The 22,349-nt window shown below is 50.0% G+C and overlaps 1 protein-coding gene across 2 annotated transcripts; it reads left to right on the forward strand.

The window, feature by feature from the left end:
• Window positions 1-6,721: 6,721 nt before the first annotated feature.
• Window positions 6,722-20,020, forward strand: CBX6 (chromobox 6). Of its 2 annotated transcripts, none has more exons than XM_054167953.1 (5): window positions 6,722-6,843; window positions 7,011-7,054; window positions 7,275-7,340; window positions 7,563-7,629; window positions 15,666-20,020. In XM_054167953.1, exons 1-5 carry the CDS (start codon window positions 6,775-6,777, stop codon window positions 16,638-16,640), a joined length of 1,221 nt encoding a protein of 406 aa, XP_054023928.1. In that variant the 5' UTR covers window positions 6,722-6,774; the 3' UTR covers window positions 16,641-20,020. The 2 variants fall into 2 exon arrangements, with proteins under 2 accessions (XP_054023928.1, XP_054023929.1); XM_054167954.1 differs by having other exon boundaries at window positions 15,720-20,020.
• The last annotated feature ends 2,329 nt before the right edge of the window (window positions 20,021-22,349 follow it).

Below are 22,349 nucleotides of genomic sequence, written 5' to 3' on the forward strand. Positions count from 1 at the left end.
TTTCCCCAAGGGCATGGTAAACTTGCTTTGAGACAATCTGTTATGATCAAGAGACTGTGTTGTCCCCTGCCTGCTGAACTTACTGTCCTGACAGAAAAAGAATGAACCTTCTGGGTGTTGAAGCCCCTGGATTCCACCCAAGCATCTGGTCAGAATGGGAAGCCCTACAAAACAGCTCCAGGACAACTGGAAGGAGAGAGAAGCAATCACTTAAAATTGAATTCAGAACCTTTCAGTCACTTCCTGTAACAAGCACCTCCTGGAGCAATGACCTCTTTTTCTCTTTCCCTTGCACCCTTAGCTTAGCAGAGAGCAGGCAGGAGATGATCCCTGGTTAACTGGGAGATGTAGAGAGAAGTAGAGCTCAGTAGGAGTATGTAATGGCTAACTGGGAGGAGATGGATTGCTACCAAGTTGGGATGGGGTAGAAGCTTTGCTGCTGAGATTGTTTCCACCTGCTGTGGGCTGCTCTGTGTAGATACTTGGGCTTCTTGATGAAGAGTGCCAGACAAATGGTTAAGGGAACACTCCCAAAACCATTTGGAACCGTTGTCACAGCTTATCTGTTACTGGAGAAGCAGAGTTTTGGCTGGGAAGGGGATTTTGGAGGAGGAGAAGGTGGAAAGTTATCTTTATTATTATTACTTTCTAAGCAGAAAATGTAGTGTCAGCACAAAGAGGCTTTTTTCTTTCTTTTTGGTTTTAAATCTGAAGTATGTTTTGAAGCACTTTGGAAATGCAAAGCACTAAGAGTGCTAAGTACTCCTTATCGTCTGGCTAAAAGTGGCATTTGAAAAGCAAAAGATGTGTCTGTTTCAGGCCGCTGGCTGCTCCTTATCGCTGTTATAGAGCTGCCACCCAGCCCTTTGTCTCCCTCCCACGGCGGAACGGGGAGCCTGCTTCACCGGGCCAACTAAAGGAGGGCTCCAAAGGGAGGAGAGGAGACCTGCAGAGCTCCTCAGGGTGCAGGTTGGCTTCCTCTTCTCCACTTCATTTGAGGAAAGGGGAAAATGAAGTTGTTTCAGTTTGAGTGGTCCTAGTCTGGAACTAGGACCATTTATTTCAGCTCTGGAGACATCTTTATAGAGTTTCCCGTCTGAAGAATTGCACCTTATTAGCTTAGCTGAGGAATGGGGAGATCTCTATTCTTCTGCAGGGAGTGAGGAGAGGAAGGGAGAGTGAGCCAGGAGCTGCCTTCAGCAGTTGCTGGATTTTTCCAGAGGTCGTTTCCTCACCTCATCTCTAACAGAACAGCAACAAAAGAACTAAAACCATGTAGATGAAGCTTTTGTTCTGCATATCTCAACAACCTTTGAGCAGGCTGAAATGAGAGAATCTTTTTTTCCCCCTCACCTATCCTGCTCTGTAGCTGGGGGAACCCCAGTTCTCCTGCTGGGTTTTCAGCACCAAGCTTTTCCCTCAGCATAAGCACGGCATTGGGACTCTTCTGCACACTGACTCGTGTAATTTGGTATGCTTCCTCTCTGCTGGGGGGGAGGAAGATTGGGGGTCAGTTGGAGGGGAGGGTCCCTTATTATTTTTGTTCTTGTCTCTTCGGTTGTTGCTGTTGTTCCTGTCAGCACGCTATAGAGTACCTGAGTCTTTGCACACAGAAAGCTTCTTTTTGCACAGAATGAGCTTCTAGCTTTTGTACAGACTAATTGAATGTATTTGGGGAGGGGGGGGAATGGGGAGTCAACCAATTCCAGACAAACCAATCGGAGTATAATGCCTTTTCTGAGCGAGTACATGCTGTAAAAGGAGATTGCAATAGCAAAGGGAGGGCAGGCTCAAGTATAATTTGACACAAAGTGTGGTTTTATTTTTGTACTGATACGGATAAGAGACTGTACAGCATCTATTTATTTAGATGATTTATGTGGTAAATGTTGCAAACAAAATTATTAAAATATTAAATATGAGAACTGACATTTACCTAATGGTCTATTTGTGTGGTCATTTACCTCCCCATGCTTTCATTCCACAGCTGAATTACTTTCTGCTAGACATTTCTGTTGGCATAAACATGGAATGCAGCTGGAAAAAGAATGGCAAATGCATATACATGCATGAGAAAGATCAGGAAAGAAGGATCAGTGAAGAATGGAGAGCCTTGCAAAAGGCTGTTTCTCACATTTGCTTATTACTTTGATTTGAGGAGGTTAAAAGTTTGTATTAATTTTTAACCCAGTAAGTTAAATCTCTACAGAGGCGGCCTGGTACAGTTGGTCTTTGATGGATTAGAATTTGAAGAGGAGAATGGCAATGGCAGGTTGACTGCTGCTCTGGGTTTAGGGAGTTTCTGATGTCCTTGCACAATGCTGCAATGCCAGGAGAGCTCTGCCAGCACCAGGCGAGTGCTGGTGTGTCCCAAATCCTGTGTCTCTTGTAGCAACAGAGAAAATCTGAGGCGAGGCTTGGGCTGCCAAACATGCTTCACTCTGCCATTGGGGAAGCCGCTCTCAGGGTTGGCCTGTGGAGCTTTCAAGGAGCTTGCCAGTAGCACAGCAGCTCCTGAGTGGAGCTGGGTCTCTGGTTAACAGCAGGTAATGTGGAGCTTAGCCTTGGAGCCCAAATCCTGGAATTGCTGATCCTCTGTGAAGAGAATCCCAAGCATAATTTGTCCACCTCGGTTTCTCACTTGCTCCCCTGAGGTACGTGCCTCTCCATCCTCTGTGGAGGGGAGGCTAGCTGAAATTGAGGTACCTTGGCAGCAAATGGCGCTGTCTCACATGCCTTTAGTAGATGTAACGTGGGGGTGAGCCCTGCATCTGAACACAGCTATGACGTCAATGACAAAAGCAGAGGGGGATGGGCTGCATTTCCTGAGTCAGTCATGGCAGCATGGTTAAGTCTTGCCTGCGTTACCAAAGCACAGCCAGCACGCTCCCCCTGAGCCAGGGAGGCTGGACTGGAGTGATGGCATCAGAGCAGGACTCCAGCCAGCCACTTACTTTCTGGCAGCAGCCAGTGAGTCAGGTGAAGTTGGAAGAAACTGCAGTGCAGAGTTACGGGAAAGCCTACTTTGGAAATCGTTTCTTCCTACCCCTGCCAATGCTGCAGAGGCTGCCTGGCACTAGAAACTCCTGACGGCTTGTCCTTCCGCATGCATGTGTTGGTTGGATTAAAGGATAATCTGGGCAGTACTTCTTTGCCCCCTTTTTTTTTTTAATAATCTGTTGCTATGCTGCCCCTCTGATCCATGCAGTCAGCCCTGCAGGCCTTATGCAACTCTCCTGATAGGATGCTTGAGAACAAGGGTGCCCGGGGCCCCTGCTACAATAGGCAGCACCCGAAAGGGTAACTGGAGTGGTATGAGCATCTTGGTGTTCTCTGAGAAGCATGGAGTGAAGAAGTGTACAGGCCACTATGATGGCAAGTGATGCCAGGAGGCTGGCAGTCACTACCCGTCTGTTCGGCACCTTTCATCTTCCCTGCTCTTGGTACTCCTCATCCCAATGTTGTGCTCACCCAGCGACTGTTTTTGGAGCAAGGACGAAAGAAACCTGGGAGACTTTAATAATCACCCCGATCCAGTGGCAGCCTGGGTGGCTGGTCCTGTTTTGGGAACTCATGGGCAGGCCCCCAGGGATACCCTAGTGGTGCATGAACCCCACAAGCCGCCTTTCTCTGGTACATCAAAGTTAGCAGGCTGGAGGAGTAGTTGTTCTATCCATGCAGAGCTACCCAGAACTGCTTCAGAGAGGTACATGGTTAGCTCTCAGTGGTCTGCCTCTGCTCTTGCATGTTTCAGAGTTGCAGATGGAAAATCTCTCTGTGTTGATGTGGATGACCACAGAGCCAAAGGTTCACTTAAAAACCAATGCAGTGTTTGCTTGAGGGGCTGCAGTGTGCACCAGCTCCTAGTTTAGGCAAAGGAATGACCATTTCTTTACAGAAATTTGCTGCTCCTGACAGAAACCTCCCTGGAGCAAACAACAACAGACTAGTCTGATCAACCCTTGGACTTGTTCTGATGGAGGTAAGAACTGCACTCCTGCCAGGTCACGGGTTTGCAAAAAACGAGCCTGGAGGCAGCTACCAGCATTGAGCAGGTGAGTTCCCCATTATCAAGTGCTATTTAAGAAGTGTTCTTGCACCTGCTGCGCTTCCCCTGTGCTCCTACACCACTCACCAGAGATTTTTTTTTGCAAGAAAGGTCTTGTTGCTCCCCCAAAGCTTATTTCCCTGTGCTGACTTCTCAGTGCTAGCCAGAAGTGATATGGTGTGTGCAACGGCACTGGGTTCTTGCAGACAGTGAGGTGCCCAAAAAATACTTCCATTTCAGTGTCCGTGGTGAACAATAGCTGTGCTGGTGGGGTTTTCCACAGTGTTTTACTGGAAATGTGAATGAAACAAAGGAAATACCCAACAATGCTCTGAGCAGCTGGATATTCTGCTGCTATTTTGCTTTCTGAGAGTAAAAGCTAGATGAAAGAGCCTGGGGTCGGGCAATACCTGTACAGTGGCTGCTCGCAGTGATTTGAACAGTCACTGTGGCTGGAAAGAAGGTCCTGCTGGCAGGTGAAAGGAGGAAATGCACAGAAAGCATACATGGAGTTCTCTGAAATTCTGCTGCTCCTTCCTGTCCAAGATCAGGAGTACCTTGTGCTCGTGCCCTGAGGTGAGGTGAACTGAGCCGTCCTTGACCCCTACATGCACCTGGGGACAAGGCCATCAGTTACAGCTGCAGCAGGTGTGTTGTGTAAGGGCTTTTCTCCCATTTGATTTGGGATTGTCGGCTTTATCGGGTGGATGATTTTTAAGGTCCCTTTCAACTCAAACCACTCTATGATTCTGTATGTGGTTGGAAGTTCAGTTGCTTGATGCTCAGCCACAAGTGTAAAAGCAGTTGTTTAAACACAGCTTACAGTAACAAATACATCAATTTGAATGTGAATGGTGTTAATGAACACTGAATGTGCAAAGTTAAAGGCAGTTCAAAAAGTGAAAGGCAAAACACAGTGAGTGTGATCGACTTGTTCTTTTGAAGGCACCTTTAAGCCTATAAAGAATGGGAATAAATTTAAAAAGAAAAAAGAAAGAGGTGCCTAGAGAAGTAGGGCAGTCCAGGAGGACTTGTCCCATTCCAGATGCAACTCGAGTGATCTGTCAGAGGTTTGCCTATGATGGTAAATACCCGAGAAAAGGCCTATTCTCAAAGGGAGTGATATGACCTACATGCAGAATTACCAGCGGTGAAGTACACTGTGGTTCAGTCTCTGACCACAGAAACAGTTTGTTCTGTTTGCATCTCCTGAACCAGGGTCTCTGTGACTGCTGTCCATTTGGTGTCTGTCAGCATTCAGCAACCTGTCCATCCCCTCCTCTTAGAATGAGGACAAGGTAGTGTGGAACACATCCTCTTACTTTTCCTCGCTCAGAGAGCTAGCAGTGGCTGCAACATTCCAGCTGCTACCGTGAAGAAAAACACAAGGCTATCATAGATCTTGCCTGACTCATAAGCAGTGAGGAAAGTGCTCATTTTCCTACCTCCCCACCTTGATTTGGGGAAATCCATCCCTGGTGGTAGAGATAAATACAGACAGTTCTAGAATATCCTCCTTCTGGGTGGAACTTCTGAGCCAGAAGGGGAAAGGGGAGGTGAACAGAAATGGAGAAAGGGCCACATGGGGTAAGCACACTCCCTGCCAGGCTGGATGAAAAGCAGGTTGCTGAAGTCATAGAAGAGTGACAAAGCATCCAAAACAACTTGTCCATTGCTTACAGCCCTCCTCACAGCTCAGCCTTCTTCCAGAGGGTATCATTCTGACATGCACCCCCTCCTCACGCTAAAAATAGAGCTGGAGAATATGCGGTTCTGCTCTGCCTCCAGGTAATGGAGGACCATGAGCTCCCTATGAAGACAGCTGCAGTGCTGGGAGCTTCCATTTTGAATCAGAATAATTTTTAACCAAGGGTGGTGGTTTTTTTCCCCATTTATTTATCACCAGCAAGAGAATGTAAAGCACACACTGCACGTTAAGCAGGATTGTGGAGTAACACTCAGGACAGCGAATTCCTCTAAGTGACTTTTTTTCTGGTTTTGGGGGAAGCTTTCTGCATGGCCCACTTACCTAGCCCTACCTCTTACTGGCTCAAAAATGAGGGCACATGCAAGCGCCAGCCAAAAGGGGGAAGGGGAAAAACAAAATAAAAAGGATTTAAGTGCCTTTATTGCTCGGATTTGCTTAGCAGGTACTTTCAGACTGCCTGCTTACCCCCAGTGCCACCCCGCTGGCTGGAAGTGGGTGACAGTGCAGGGTGATGGCGCATCTGCGTGTGCAAAAGGCAGCGAGGAGGCTGCGCGGCCCCCGCTGCCGCCATTGTTTTGAGTGGAAAAAAAAATCAAACCCGCTTCGGGCGGGAAGGTGCTCAGGCGGCGGGGGCGCAGCAGCAACACCGCCGCCGTGCCAAGGGTCTGCCTGGGCGGGCATCGGCTCCAGCTCCCCCAGCCAACCGCCCGCCCCTGGCCTCGAACGTTATCCCTCGGGGTCCGGGCCGGAGGCTACCCGCTCACGCGAGCAGCCGCCAACCTCCCGCCGCGCGGCCCCTTTAACGGCGGCGCCTGCGCGCGACCCCCTTCCCGTGGCAGCCGCCGTCCCACGGGGGAGGAGGGTCACGAGCGGCCGCGGCGGGAGGGGGCGCGCGGGCGTGCGCGAGCCGGCGGCGGCAGCACGAGGAGGGCGGGGCGGGGGTAGGGGGCGGGGCGGCGCTGGCGGGCGGGATTATTATGGGCTGTGGGCGCCGCCGCCGCCGCTGCTGAGGAGCAAGATGGAGCTGTCTGCAGTGGGGGAGCGCGTCTTCGCCGCCGAGTCCATCATCAAGCGGCGCATCCGAAAGGTGAGGGGCCGACCCGCTTCGGGGTGGTGGGGGAACGGCCGCAGAGCAACCCATCCCTCTCCCAGCTCCTGGCTGCTGGGTCCCGGCTGCGCCACTGGCCGGCCCACCGGACCCCCGCCTCACTCATCCGCCCCCCCCATTTCTCTTCTCTTCTCCGTGTGTTGCAGGGGCGCATCGAATACCTGGTGAAATGGAAAGGCTGGGCCATCAAGTGAGTGCATCCTGCCCAGGGGGCCCGTCGTCTGCCCCCGCCCGCGGGGCCGCCCTCAGGGCTGCGGGGGTGGGGGGGACGGGATGGGGTGGGATGGGGGTCCCTGTGTACGGCTGTGGACGTCTTCGGACTCTAATCCTTATGTTTGTCCTCCCTCCTCCCCGCAACCTCCGCCCCTCACCCCACCCCCCCCCGCCTCCGCTGCCTGCGCCTCTGTCAGGTACAGCACCTGGGAACCCGAGGAGAACATCCTGGACTCCCGCCTCATCGCCGCCTTCGAGCAGAAGTGAGTGCTCATCCCCCATCCCGGGCTGGGGGGCTCCAGCAGGTTTGGCTTTGGGTGGGAGAGCGGGAAAGGGCGTCCAGGCGACCCTCCTGTTTTCCTTTTCTTTTCTTTTTTTTTTTTTTCTTTCTTTCTTTTTTATTGCTTTTTGAAGAAGTCGTTTGTATGTTTCTCTTTTTTCCTTTGGGAAAAGTTTTGATTTCTTAAAAAATTTGTCCCCTAAAGGGAACGAGAGCGTGAGCTGTATGGGCCCAAGAAGAGAGGACCTAAGCCTAAAACTTTTCTTCTGAAGGTAACTCTTATTTAAATAACTTAGATCTCCCTAAATGTCCCTCAGACATTGCTGGTGCTTGCCCTTGGAAGGACTGGACTTTCTAGAGACTTGTGCCTGCTGCCTGGCTCTGGGAACATGGGGACATCTGGATGGGAAAGGGGCGGTGGGGAGGTGCAGAGAGGCAGAAGCGTGCGAGGGGAGAGTGTGCGTGTGCCCCAGCAGGACGGTCAGTGCACGCGGATGTGCACATTGAGGCTGCGATCTCTCTTTTTTTCAATATCCTCTCCCTCTTTACGGCCTTCTGCTGCCGCAGTGAAGACCTAGCCAGCCCCGCTCCCTCTTCCTTCAGCAGCCTATTCCATCCAGCCTCTGCCCTGCAACTTAGCTGCACACTGAGCAATTGGGCAGCTGTGGCAGGGATCCTGCTGCCACTTGTGCTTCTGCAATTGTGTTCAGCATGTAAGTGTTCCCTGGGAGTTTCACGGAGGGTTCATGTTTTGGTCTGTATACTGCAGGCTTGTTTTGCTTTTGCCCCTTTTTTTTTTTTTTTTGGCAGAGGGGGGAGGAGTGTTTCATCTCTACGTAGGATAGCAGATGAAGTTTCCAGTTCTTCTCTGATAGACCCAGCATCTCTGCAAGAAGGTGCAGTCCTTGCATCTCTGCTTACAGTGAAGAATGAGGAGCCCACTCCCCCCTCCTCCCCCCTTTATTTATTTTCCCTAACGTTCTGTTTTTCAGTTAAGAAATCTGGGAGCTGTGTGACTGCTGTATGAGCTCTCTGGACTTAATGGTTTTCAGACAAAACTCCTTGCTTTGCATCCCTCTTGCCCCCCTTCCTCTCCAGCGATCTCAGTCTCCGACTTCAAATGAGTGTCAAAACAACACGCCTGTGTACGATTAAGACAAATGAGTGAGTTCACAGCTTCCCTGGTTTTGATCTAGCATAAAGCTGTGGAAGAGGCAGGGTAGACCCTGTGGTCAGGCATCACTATCACTAAGTCATCCTATGGCTTTGGGCAAGCCATTTAGCTTTTGTGTATGCTTCCCCATCTGTGAAACAGGTTAATACCTTCCTTTGCCTGACAGTGGTAGGAGCTTTACTCAAGTATGTGCAACATTTTAACTGTATGAGTACCAGAAAGAGTGGTGAGGGGGTAGGGTGTCACCTCTCCCCTCTTTTAAGAGGATATAATGAAGCACATGGAAGAAATGCAGGAACAGGCGTATTCTGATGCCCCAAGTAAAACCCAGGGGACTGTGATGATCCTCTCAAAGTCCTGCTGATGGAACTGCCCTCCTCCTTCATTGTCTTTTTTTTCTGCTAACAGTTTTCTTTATGTGCAGGCTAGGAACTACAAACATAACTGATACATGCCTCCTCTTACTGCTTTATTCAGGGAAACTAGTCTAGTTGGGTTTTCTTTCTGGCAGTCATGCATTAAATGAAACCCTTGTGTTTAGGTTTCCAACAATGCAGAGGAATGCTTAAAGGGAAACCATCACCTTAAAATAGTTCTCTACTTGAATTAAAAAAATACTGGTATTTGTAACACCTGACGTTGTTCAGAGTGGTAGAGAAGTGTTTATGCTGTGCTTTTGAAGGTGCTGTGTGTAAGCAGTTTCTCTCCTTTTTGATTGTGACAGCGATACAGCAAAATCCATTGCCAGTTTTTCACTCATTTAAAAAAAAACAACAAAACCAACCCCCAAACTCAAAAATAAAACCCACTCGTTCCTCCTCTTCTTCCCTTGCCCTTTAAAGCCCCCATAATCTTGGCACCTGAATTATTCAACAGCATCCTTTGAATCACGTCCCTGACACGTTTCTGTGGCGCATCTTCCTTCTGCCAGCTTCTCAAAACGCTACTGAAAACCTGTAGGTTTGTGGAGCTGGCTCCGTACTTTGTAGAAGATGGATCGCGATAGGGAACGAGATGAGCTCTCCTGAGGGCTGGTGCCACGTTGTGGGAGAGGCTGATGGGGCAGAGTGCTACCACTGCTGCTTGGTTTGCAGCTGTGGGAAACGTGGAGCTGCTGAAACTCTTAGTGCTCTGACTTGCCATTTTTCTGTGACTTCAGATCCTACCCTAAAAATAACACCCCAGGCCAGGCAGCAAGGAGTAACTCTATCTCAGCTAGCCCTATCTGAACTTGTTTGAGCTTTGTTCAAGCAAACTACTAGCAACATAACTGTGTCTCAAAATGTGACACAGACCAGTATGATAGTTTTTGTTGTACGTATCTCAGTCAGCTCTTCAGCAGAAGATGTGGATTTGACCTGTGCAGGAAGAGTAGGATTTGGTTCTGCCTCGCACATTGCCAGTGATGTTTCTGGTTCTTTCAGACGCAGAATTTCTTGCCAGTGAGAATTTCAGAAGCAGGGGAAGAAATTGGATTCTTGCATCCCAGAGGAACTCTTTGGAGTTGGCAGTTAGAACAATATTCTTTTTGATCTGTTAACTGAGCAGATTAGGACTGGATGCAGTCATATTGAAACAAGAGTTTGGCCTAGGACTGCATTGCTGTACTAGTTTGCCCTTGACTAGATGGCTTGCTAGGGATTTTCATTTGTATCAGTGCTTAAACCAGGGTTTCTGAGTATTCAGTAAGGCATTGAAGTAAGTGCCTCGACACACAGCTCAGTCCCCTGGCTCGTGTGGGTGTTCTAGTTTTCAGTTGGGGCTGGGTTTATCCTGGGATTAGATCTCAAAAGCTGCAGATAGGCATCCAGGGGGATTTGCAGAAAGCATTCCAGCAGGTTAGTGTCCCACGCTTTTGGGAAAGCTTTGAAAAGCTGCATCTTTGGCCACCTGCTGCCTTTTGTAAGCGAGGCTCCCATTGCTGAGAGCTGTCTAACACTTGCCCTTTCGATCAGACTGCAGAGGGCTTTGTGATACCACTACCAAGATGGCTGGTGTTGAAAGCGACCCCTGCAAACTTCAACTGCAAAGTTTCGGGCAGGAAATAGGTCTTTATCCATTGCATGCTAGGGGCAAACTTTCCCACAGCTGAGATCAAGCTTGGTGGGAGGTTGTAATTCTTGGGAGGCTGCTCATATGCTGCAAGCTTTGTGTTGAGCATATGGGAAGTGGAGCCCTTGATCTGAAATGAGCAGCGCTGTACATAAGGTTCTTACCTTACCACTTGGGTGTCTGGAAGAAGTTGTCCTTGAGGACAGGCCCTCTAGCTGCAGGTCAGAATGGAAGCTGGTGTAAGGTTAGAAGGACAAATAGTGTGTGCTGCACTGATCTTCCTTTTTCCCTGCTCAGTTTGCTCTTTATTTTGCTTTTCCCAGGGCACTCTGCTGTGTGGAATGCAAAACTTGCCAACTAATCTAATAAAGTCTAGCGAGTGCTATTAAGAGACAGAGCCCGATCTGCGAGCGCAGTGGGTAGCTAGCAAACGCCCCTGCTCTCATGGTGGCTGTGAATACTAAGGTGAAAAGGCTGGGAAAGGTTAATGGGAAGGAAGAAATAAGGGAAAGCATAGTTAAAGGAGAGCCTTAGCGGGAGGGGGAGAAGGGGCTGAGCAGTGTGGTTTTCTGTCACTTTGCCCTTCCTTGAACTCTGAAGTTGGAGTTGGGTTTCTTTTGATCTCCTCCCTGTTCGTAAATTATCCCCAAGCGGTTTGAAAACAGACCGTTCCCCTTTGTAGCATTTTGTTCCACATCCAGTAGGGAAACTTTAGTTTATGGCAGTGTTGCTTGGGAGAACTGTGCTATGAACTGGCTTGCTGTTGCCTTGTCACTTGGAAGACTGCAGAAGAAAGAGGGCAATAAAAAGGCAGAATGGCAGCCAAAAAGGGGGAAAGAGGAGCTCTTGCGAATGCTATTTGGAGCAAGGACTGTGGGAATGCAGGTGGAGAATAAAAGACAAAGCAGAACCAGTAATTTATGAGAGAGCAGCGCTGCTATGGTGCAGCAGTGCTGCTGGAAATTACTTGATTTTGAAATAATTAACTAGAAGTCTGTTGCCTTGCAAGGTCTTTTCTTTTTTTCTTTTTTTCTCTTTTTTCTTTTTTTTTTCCCCCTTCCAAATTGCAGAGGGTTTGATACAATCAGGTAAAAGAGACTTTTCTAAGCACGTGGCCGTGTACGTGCCCGTGTGCCTCCGCGCGTTAAGGGAATGAATGAACAAATATGCTTGGTGGGCCTCAAGGGACATTTATTCAGAAATAGTAGGGAACAGGGGAGATACACTAGTTCCCAGGGGCGATGAGGGAGAGCTGTGCAAGCTAAATAAAGGTGATACATATTCCAAAAGGGAAGAGGGGGAAGGGAAGCAGCCCTAGCAATTGGCTTGCTCTTGTGACCGAGTACTGCAGCAAGCCTCCAGAAGCTGCATCCTGATGTAGGCTGAGCTGTAAGCTGAGAGTGAATTACTTTGTATAGATGCTGAGTACCTCTTCAGCAGTGAGCAATTCCTGCAGGTGAAAACAGCAAACCCCAGAGAGGTAGTTTCCATTTGGAAAACTTCTGAGTTATGTAGCAAGCTGCAGTGACTTGGCTGGAAGGATTAAACAGGTTTGTTTTTCAAAGACCTTCTGATCATAGGGCTTATGAGTGTGACTGAATAATGGATCCATGGCAGGCAGAAGTACATTTCCAACTGGATGCTGAATCATAGGCAAACCAGAGGTAGCAAGTTACTTAAATGTAAAGCTGAAAGCAGGAAGAGAGCCCAGAAGGTGTGCTGTCTGCTGCAGAAAAGAGGCTTGAGTTTGTATAGCTGATGCCTGAATAAACCTGATCCTGTGGTAGGAATACTGAGCTTTGCAAGTGAGAGGGCTCTGGGGGCTTATCTTAGATAAAGCATCTGATACTATTTTTCTTGAAACCTTATATGGAAAAGCAAGCTCAAGGTAAGCTGAATATTTGCATATTGCTCTTTGGAACTCATGTTGAAGCCGGTCACTGGGGTGTTTCACACGGTAATGAAACACTTGCAGGGGGACTGTTGGGTCCCAGCTTACTCTCTGTCTTAAAGATACGGTCAAAGAGACCAATGCTACATGTAGTCTACCTGGAGACTATTGAAAGTGGAGTGTAGTAAGTGTAGAGAGCTAAAACATGAGTTAGAAGCAGCTTCAGCCTTGAGAAAGTATACCAGAAGTAAATGGAAATATAAACAGAGAGCAAGTAAAGGAGACCTAGTGGTTTTGGCACACTGGAAAAGTCCTAGCCATGGACCAAGGCTCTGTGCTAGCCACTGTGTAAGCATGAAACCAAGATATCCATCTGAACAGGACAGGTACTGATCAATGTGCACAGGCTGAGAAGGTAAAATCAGCAGGTCTGTGGAAGCAGCTGGGCAGGTACCATCCCAGCATTACCATTTCTCGTTTAACGTGGTTGATGGGAAGCTTTGCTGAGCGATTTCCAGGGTGTGTGAGGTAACTGTGGGTGTTTGTGACTGTTTCCCCCAGACATGGGGCAGGCTGCCTTCTTTCTCACACAGATGTCTGAAGGCAGTGCTGTGGGCAGGTGGCAATTAGACTTGACTCTCAGCAGAGTGGCATGGAGGGGGCAGAATTCCTCACTCCAAGGCATAATTACAGGGTAAGGGGATTAATCTGGAAGACATGCAGTGTTGGCAGCAGGAGAGGCTCTGAAGGATGACCATGTCTATTCACTGAAGCTGTGGATCAAGGATTTTTCCTGGTGCATCTGTCTGTGCTCTCTGCCTTGCTTCTCCTGTCTTCTGTTTTGGATGTGATGTTGTGTTGCTCTTCACTCTCAACTGAGCAGTGGTAAACTCATGAGAATCCCAAATCCCAGGAGCAGCAATGCTGGAAGAACAGAGTTGTAAATTCAGGCTGTGCTGGCAGGTATGTCAGAAAGCAAGCTGTATCTTGTCCTGGTGTTTGCCATCTGCTTTAGAGGGACCACTGAAAAGAGAGAAAAAGAGCAGCTCTGGGTGTGCATCTGTCTGCCTGTGACCTCCTTGTGGGGCCTGCAGGGTCTCTTAAGCTGTGGAGTATTGGGACAGGAAGAGCTGATACGTGGTGTGGAGAGCTTGTCTGATGCTGCTATACTCCAGACTGTAGGATACCCAGAACAGGAACTAGTCAGGTGTCTGAACAGTTTGGGGCATGGAGGAGCAATGTGCAAGGCTGAGCAAAGAGAAACTAGCTGGAGACTGGGCGTCCTGCTACAGCAGAGGACATGTTGGGGTTTGTGCTGGAAATGCTTCCCTCTTGCTAGGTGGAAACAGCTCTGCACAGCCCAGGGATAACACGGACAGTGTGCTTGCCTTGGCAGTTGTGTTACTCATCCCTCTTTCTTTGTTAGTCAGCTAATACAAAGTCTAGAGTCCCTGGGTCAGATGAGACTTCAGGCTGTGTTTTCACATAGAGCTGAGGAAGGAGGCCTAATCTTTGCAGTCCTTTTAAACCCAGGATCTAGTGTTACTGAAGGGCATCATCATCCAGCATTAGCCAGGGACAAACAAAATGTTTTCACTTATCTGCTCATTCAGGATCTTTTGTGGTTCTTGTGGGGATCTCGGTGGGAGAAGGGCACTGGGTGATATCAAAGCTCTGAGGATGTAGAGCCAGGGGGATGAGCTTGTAGGGCAAGATCTGGTCTGGGCCCACCTCTTTGATCTGCTAGTTCCCAGTCTTTACATGGACCTTTTTTTTCCACAGGCATTTCTCTGATAGGAGGCATAGCCTGCAGGGTGGCAAAAGAGATGGTGCTGGAGTGCTTAAGCTCTTAGCTGGCAGGAAGCCATCCTGGTCTTGGCCTGTGCTAGCAGGCAACGGGATGGAGAAGTTGGGGAGGAAAAGCAGTTGTCTTGTTCTAGCACTGCAGTTCTTGCTGTGCCCACGAGGTGGGGGAAGCTGCTTACTAGATGGGCACTCGCCTGGCCCCTTCAGGCCTTAGTGGCTTCTGACTGTGACCACTGCTGAGAGGGAATAAGGAAAGGTATTTGTTTGAGTAAGGAGAGAGGTGCAGGTGGGTCACTGAGCTCAACATGCAAGTGTGCTCTGACAAAGTGCGACACAAGAACATGCTCTGGGCCCACAGCGTCTTCAGGTCATACTGCCTCAACTTACCAATGGAACTTGTTCCTGCTGGCAGAAAAGGTTCCTGTTTCTGGTGCGTGAACCAGGGCAGGGTTTGGCACTATCTCAAAGTACCAGAAGAGCGTAGACGTTTTGTATCCCTGCCCTGGCTTTCAGGGAGTGCTGGCACTGAGCTGATGTTGTCCCTCTTTTGTTAGTATTTTCCAACAAGTGTGGTGTTCAGGAGAGCCAGGTAATCTCTTTATTTTTTGAGATGCAGTTAAACTTGAATTCCAGCTGGCGTAGTCTCTGACTTTAAATGCTGGACCTTGCTCTCACAGCAGAGTAAGGAAACAACTTGGCTTGTGGTCTCTAATTAAAATTAAGCTTCAGATCTCTGCATTTCTTGTGTTTAGCTAAGATAGCTCTGTCAGACCACCCTCAACTGCCTCCATCTGTTTTCTTCAGGAAGGCCTTCTACCATGCTTTCCAGAGCAGATGAGTCTGGTTGTGGGAAGGGAAGAGCAAATTAGATGTATTACCCTTCTTCTCCCCGCTTGCCTTGTGCTCATTTAGTAGAGGACCTAATACAGTCCCCTGTCTTGGGACTTGTATGCAGTTTCAGATGCTAACTCAACACCAACACCCCAGTGCCTAGGAGGATGCTTGGTTTGGTCAACAGTGGAGGGTTGTGCACATTTGCTGATGATGACTGAACCTTGGAAATCGTAAACTGTAACCCTGAAACATGGCTGGAGGGTGGCACTTTCCTTCCAATGAAAATGTGTCAACAGAAGCACAGCCTAGGGAGTAATGAGCTGTCCAAAAAGGATCTAGACAGTGCCCCATACTTGTATGGGGGCTGTGCTATAAGCCATCAATAGCCAATGGATGTGTATGATGCGTGCTTGTGATTAACGTGGGTATAAATGTGGCATGGCATTGCTGGGAAGTGCTTGTCCCGAGGTGAACAATGCCCACTTTAGGATTTGGCTGCACCTAGGCTGCCTCACTGATGCTGTTGTTTTTCTCTCCCCCCACCACCGCAGGCTCGGGCCCAAGCGGAGGCCCTCCACATTGGGGATGTACACTTTTCTGTCAAGCCTGGTTCTAGCACCTCCTCTCCCAAGCTCCACTCCAGCGCCGCAGTGCATCGGCTCAAAAAAGACATCCGGCGATGCCACCGCATGTCGCGGCGCCCCCTGCCTCGCCCGGACCCCCAGAACGGTGGGGGCGTGGGTGGTGGGGCCGGCATCCGTCCGCCCGTCTCGCCCTTCTCGGAGACCGTCCGCATCATCAACCGTAAGGTCAAACCCCGCGAGCCCAAGCGCAGCCGCATCATCCTCAACCTCAAAGTCATTGACAAAGGTGGGAAACCAGCCAACGGGGCCGGGGGCCTGGCCCGGCCCAAGATCCCCTCCCGAAACCGCGTCATCGGCAAGAGCAAAAAGTTCAGCGAGAGCGTGCTCCGCACCCAGATCCGCCACATGAAGTTCGGCAGCTTTTCACTCTACAACAAGCCGTCCACTGCGCCTGCCCCGTCTCTGGAGGGCAAAGGGGAGGCTGAAGGCTCCCAGGCAGCCTCCTGCGGGCTCATTATGGGCTCCACCCCCTACGATGCTCCCAGCTCCAGCTCCTCAGGCTGCCCGTCGCCTGCCCCCCACTCCTCCTCTGACCCAGATGATTCCCCTCCAAAGCTGCTCCCCGAGACCCTCAGCCCAGCCATCCCCGACTGGCGCGAGTCAGAGGTCCTCGACCTCTCGATCCCACCCGAGTCGGCTGCCACCAGCAAGCGTTCTCCCTCAGGAGGGTGCAGTGGGGGGCAGACGCCCTCCTTGTCCCTCTCTTCTGACCCGGAGCAGGAGGCTGGCGACTGGCGTCCCGAGATGTCTCCATGCTCAAATGTGGTGGTCACAGATGTCACCAGCAACCTCCTCACTGTCACCATCAAGGAGTTCTGCAACGCGGAGGATTTTGAGAAGGTGGCGGCAGGCAGCAGTGGCAGCGGAGGTGGCAGCAAGTGAGCAGCCAGGTCCCCCCACTCCAAGAGCGTGGGGGAAACTCTACCTGCAAGAAGTCTGGTGCGAATGGCTGTCCTTAGTTCTCTCCTTCTCCCCTTGGCTGTCCTTCTGCCCTAACTGCCACCCTTCCTCCTCCTTTCCTCCTGCCCACTCTCTCTTGCCTGGAGGCTGGAGTGTGTCAGTGGTGGGGAGCAAGGCCACCCACTGTTCCTGGGTGTCGCTGCTTCTGGGAGGAGGCAGGGAAGGTTGTGGAGGGGCTGGGGAGTGGTTGTTTGTCCTTGAATGTGGTGTTGTCCAACGGGCAGTGGAGCCTTTTGAGGATAAGGGATGGGTGAGTGTGTGTCTGTAGGAATGGTGGGGAAGGTGCTCTTCCTTCTCCTTCCCCTTCTGTCTTTGACAAAAACTGAAGAATTGCTCCAGACCCTTGATGGGAGGATGTAAGAGGATTGGAGCCCTTGCCCATGCCCCCCAAGCCTTCTCCCATAATGTGCATGCAGTCTCTTCCATTCCTATGTTTCCCCCTTTGTCACTACTCTGATCCTGCCATTCTCTCCCTTCTTGGCCAGGGGCCTGGATCTGCCCTCTCCTCTGCTGTCCTCTTGGCAGTTGCTGATCCAGACATTCCCAGAGCAAGGAAGAGAGTGGCAGGTGAAGCACCATGCCTGGAAGGTGCTTGAGACAAAGCAGGGGTGATGGGGGATGCCCCATGCAGCATACACCCCATATTTGCTTCCCTTTGACTATTGGTGCTACCTTGGCAGTTGTATGGGCCCTTTCAGGTGCCCTGATCCCACATCCTCTTCCTCTTCTGCATCTTCCAATTTATTCAGCTCTGCAAGGGGAAGGGAAGAAAAGGGAAGTCAGATTCTGGCCCAGATCTTTCTCCTGGTGTTCATCACTTGCACTTGCTTGGGGGAGAGGGCATTAAATGCCCTTCCCCAGCCTACCCGTGGTGGAAGTGAGGGTGAGCTGTGCATGCATCCATCAGTCTGGGGAAGATGTGCCAACAGCGTGATGCTGCCTCAGCCTGGCGAGGCTGGTCTCCTCTGTGGGTATAAACTTCCCCAGGCTCCTGCTCCCCACTGTACCCTTGGGAGGAGAGAAGGATGAATGCTAAGGCAGGTCATTTGCTCTTCTGACTTCCTTCATTCTCTTGCTCTCCCTTCCCTGTGGTGGATGGCCTGGAAAATGGCTCCCCTCTGTCTTTTCAGCATCTGAAGCAGCCCTTACAACTGTCAACCAAAGGTGCTAATAAGAAACACCTGTCTTTCTCACATTGTATGCATGTGTACAAGATCTATTCCCTCACAGCTCCTGCGAGCTGGTCTAGAATTCCTTCTCTTCACCCCTAGCAAGTAGGAACAAGCAAGACCACAGCTTGCTGTTCTTTACCCACAGCTCCCCCTTACCCTAAGCACCCTTGTTCACATAAAAAAATAAGCTCTCTTTTGCCTGCCATTTCTGGCTTGCTCCATTTCTGTGTGGTTCTGAAGCTTCACAGTGAGATGCCCTTCTTTTGCTCTCCCTTCTTCCCCTACAGGACTCAGCCTGTAGGGGCAAGGAAAGAGGTGCTGATAATCGGTGGGAGAGCCTCACTCTCTCAGCCCTGTCCCTGCTATCCAGGATGGGGCAGAGGTGTCACTTCTACACAACATGCTGCAGAGGTCAAAAGGGTGGAAAAAATTCCCCGTGCCAGGGCTCACCTACTGACAAACTTGCCCTGGGCGGGTGAACACAAGTGGAATTGGCCCCTCTGGTGCTTCCGCAGGAGGATGCTCAGGAGCTGCTGGCTCTGAGGAGTGCTCTTGTGGAGTAGTGATTTTGTGGTTGCAGTGGTCTGAGGGTAGAAGGGAGGCAGTTTGTGGGAGGGAGGTAACATTTGTCTGCCCAAGGCACATTGTTGGAGCGGTAGAGACATAGACCAGCTTCTGACCTTAATTAGGGCTTGTGTGCCCAGAGCTGGTCTTTCTCTTCCTCCAGTGCCCACATTGGTGTAATAACATCTTTGATGCCCTCCTCACAAGCCTTGTCTCACAGCGGGTGGCATTCAGAGTGGTGGGACACAGTGAATTCACACCAGCTGTGGTTGGGTGTCTTGCACAGACAGTCTGAGGGGAATTCCAGGTGCTGTTCTAGGTGCACCACCCTTTGTACACCTCTCTCTTTTTCTTTCCTTGGTTAAAGAGCTTAGTGGACTCTTCGGGGATGTGGTTTCATTCACAGCTGAAGCTAGGGGTAGGGAGAAAGACTTCTCTAATCCATTCACCAAGCTAAGGCTTCCTATAACTTGTTGGACTCGTGTGTGTGTCTGTATTAATACCTGCCTGTATTTTTTGTGTCTCTAGTTTCTTTTGCATCTTTCCTGTGCCTGGCACACCGAGGGATCCCTTATTTTAGCATAGCCTACCCATTGGACTGCAGCTTCAAAGATGAGCAGTTTGTAGGCATAGGGAAAAGCTTTTCCTTAGGGAAACAGTGAGGAGATTCTTCTTTGTCTCCCCTCTTCCCCTTCTCAACAAGAACTATTCTGTGGCTGTGAGATAAGAGGAGCTTCTTTATGGGGTGGATGCAAACTGGCCAGTCACTTTAGGTTGTTGAGTTACTGTTTGGTGTGTATGTGGTGATGTGTTTTGCTTCGTGGTATTGAGGTTCTGAAAAAAAAAAAAAAAGAAGCATTTAAGTGGGAGATAAAAGGGAACTTTAATAGGAAACTTTTGATGTATTTTGGCCAAGGTGTGTTTGCTTGGCAGAATTCTTTTCCCTGGTGTCTCTTGTATGGTGTTCTTTGGGGGCAGGGGACAGGAACTGATTAATCGAAGGGGTTTTGCCTTTCCCCAGAGCGACAAGCAAAGGAACTGTCTGTGAAGAGCAGAACAGTGGGTCATGGTAGGGGTACTTTGTGAGGACCTTCCTCCTATGATGAGGAGATGAGGGGACTTGTTGTGGCAGAGGAACTCGTGCGGCAGATCCTCTTTGTAGCGGAAGAAAGGAGTAGGATCTGGCTTGGCTTACAGACACAGCTCGACTGCTTGTGTGACAAATCCCTCCCTGGGTGGGTCGGTCACCAGGTGGGAACCAAACCCTGAACCTCTGGATCTGAAGTGAGGATCCTGCGCTGTTTTGACTCACTCAGAACAGTAGGTTTTGGCTATCTCAGAACACTGCTGCAGCCTCAGGTGAATGAGCCACTCGAGGCTGACTAACCTACCTTCGTATTCACGTGGGTTGTACTCACCCTCCTGACTTTTTGCCCTTACTCCTTAGTGGAGATGGGATAGAAGATCCATCCGTGCCCTTTAAAAAGGACATGGGGTTGAGGGAGGAGTTTATTTGAAAGTATCCCCTTCCCTTCCCTGTAACTCCTAGGAGAGAAAGAAGAAAAAAACAAAACAAAAAAAAAGGCAAAAAAAAAAAGAAAAGAAAAAGCAAAACCAGGGAAATATTCTCTGTGTCTGTGCCATGTTTGTTCTCTTGTCGTGTTTTTAGAGGAGATTTTATGATGGAGTGGAAAAAGTGAAATGATTAGTTTTGCATAAAAAAAAAAAAAAAAAGAAAAAGAAAAGCTTAAAAAAAAAATTTCTACAGGGAGAGAGAGAGAGAGAGAGAGTTTAAAAATGAATAATAAATGCAGTGGTTGCACAAACTGTAGTGGTATTAGATGGTCCTTAGAGAAAAGAGTATTTTGTAGTATCGAAGCATGTGTGTCTGGGACGGTGTTTGGCTCGCTTGAACTGGAGGGAAAGGTGTTCTGGGACTAAGCAGCGATCTCTGAGCTGAAAAGGCAAGTTGTATTTTGGAGAAACCCTGTCTACAAACCCTTCCCCTCCTTGCCTCCCAAGTGTTGGAGTGAGTTCCCTTCCCGCCCATACCTCCTCCTGTGAGCTAAGGTAGAGCCTCCAAGTGGTTTTCCAGCCAAACAGCCCTCGGAAATGGCCAGTTGCATTCTGCCAGAATGTGGATCAGGCCCCAACATGGAAACAGTTCAGTTACTTTGCATGCACAGCAAGCTGCTAATACTTGGGGTTGGCATATATCTTTCCTGCCAAGTCACTTCTCTTTTCCCCCTCACATACCCAAGCAGGATTAAGCATGGTGGGCTTATCTCCTGGGAAGCAGATAAGCTTCCCCTCCATAGGGTCTCTTAGCATCTTCCAGTGTTTGGTGGGGAGTGGCATTTTTCTGTACGGGATTCCCCACATCAGGACAGAGAACTGAGATAGTCCAGTGTCCCATCTCTGACAGCAGTGGAGTCTTCAGAGGCAGATGAGGGAGCTGCCTTGCCTGCTCTGAAGGTGTTGCCGAGTGAGGCACACACTCTTTTTTAGGCTAGCAAATGCTCAAGGTTTTGGGGAGGGGAGAGGAACACCTCGATGGAACTGTGCTTGAGTAGGGTTGCTGCCTTCTGCTTTGGCTTCCTGTGGGGTGGTGGCATGAACATTCCTTCAAAGTGAGGAGGCAGCTCTTGTGTGCTATGTTCTCCATCCAAGATGTCTCTGCTGGGCATTCATCTGGTGCGTGGGAGTGACTGCAGGGAAGAAGGAAGCTGCCAGATGTTGGTGTCTGAACAGAAGGTGGCAGGCAGGAGACGCCAGGACAGCTTTTCTTGTCTGGACTTCTCGGGTATCCTTGGCTTTTCAGTGGCAGGTGCCTCCCATAGCCTGAGCTGCTCTTGGGAACTTCTCTCTCTGCCCATCGAGCTCAGTCAGTGCTTCCTATAGCCTTCAGCTTGGAGTGGCAGCCTTCTGTCCTGTGCTCTCTTGCCAAGCAGAGCGGGACTGGGGAGGCGTGAAGCTAATGAGATGCAAGCTCCTTTTGGGATGGAAAACAGAGAAACAGAGTGTGGTGAGCAGGCCCAGCTGTGGTGAGCCACTGCTTCGTTTCTGTTTTCAGAGGAGAAAAGGAGCGTTTCTCTGCGTCTCCCCTTAACACAGTTCCCAGGGAACCCCCAACAACCACAATCCTGCTTTGTACCAGGTAGGAGCTGTCTCTGAGCTGAGTCTTCCTAGGGATTTCACTCCCTTTCCCAGCCCCTCTTTATAGAGGAGGTTTTGGCAGCTCCCAGCGTTTGGAGATGATCACTTTCCTGGGGACCTCCTGGCAGAAAGAGGTTGCTGTGCTAAAGGAAGGTGTCCTGAGTCCCCCATGCCTCTGCCTACCCCAGGTTGTGGCATTAGTAGGGCTTCTCGGGAGCAGGTGCTTCTTCCCAGGGAGGTGTAACAAACCTGGAGTATGTGTCTGGCTAAGTGGTTCTTTTTCTCCTTGCCTCCTTTCCCACCTCCCAACAAGACCTTTTCCTCCTTGCCTGGCGCACCCTTTTACTCCAATATCGCTTGCTTTTGCTGCGTTTTTCACTTGCCCAATAGTCCTGCAAGAGCTGGGATCTTAGTTACTTTTATATATAAATAGATAACTATAAAAGCGACCCTCTCCTCTTTCCCCGTCTCACCGCCACCCTGTGCGCAGCCTCCCTGCTCTCCCTTCTGAAGGTGGTGTGCTGTCGAGGGTTAATCTGGGACCGGGGATTCGGTGCCTCCTGGGTTCTGTTCCTTCGTAGTTTGCCGTGGCCTTTCTGCCAGCTGTGTCACTGCCCTGTGCCTCTGTCTCCCTCGGGTGAAGGTGGGTGGTGGGTGGAGGGGACCGTCCTGGTGAGGGTGCTGGCAGCCTGACTCCCGCGGCATTTGCACAGAGCCAGAGGAGTGCTGAGTACTGCTT

Source organism: Dryobates pubescens, chromosome 15, assembly GCF_014839835.1.
Source record: "Dryobates pubescens isolate bDryPub1 chromosome 15, bDryPub1.pri, whole genome shotgun sequence".
In the NCBI taxonomy this organism is placed as follows: Eukaryota; Metazoa; Chordata; class Aves; order Piciformes; family Picidae; genus Dryobates; species Dryobates pubescens.

Excerpts from the sequence above, each read along its gene's own strand:
- CBX6 (XM_054167953.1), top strand. The coding sequence starts at position 6,775 with ATGGAGCTGTCTGCAGTGGGGGAGCGCGTCTTCGCCGCCGAGTCCATC. Across the intron at positions 7,341-7,562 it reads ATCGCCGCCTTCGAGCAGAA|GGAACGAGAGCGTGAGCTGT; the intron begins GTGAGTGCTCAT and ends TGTCCCCTAAAG. Across the intron at positions 7,630-15,665 it reads CTAAAACTTTTCTTCTGAAG|GCTCGGGCCCAAGCGGAGGC; the intron begins GTAACTCTTATT and ends CCACCACCGCAG.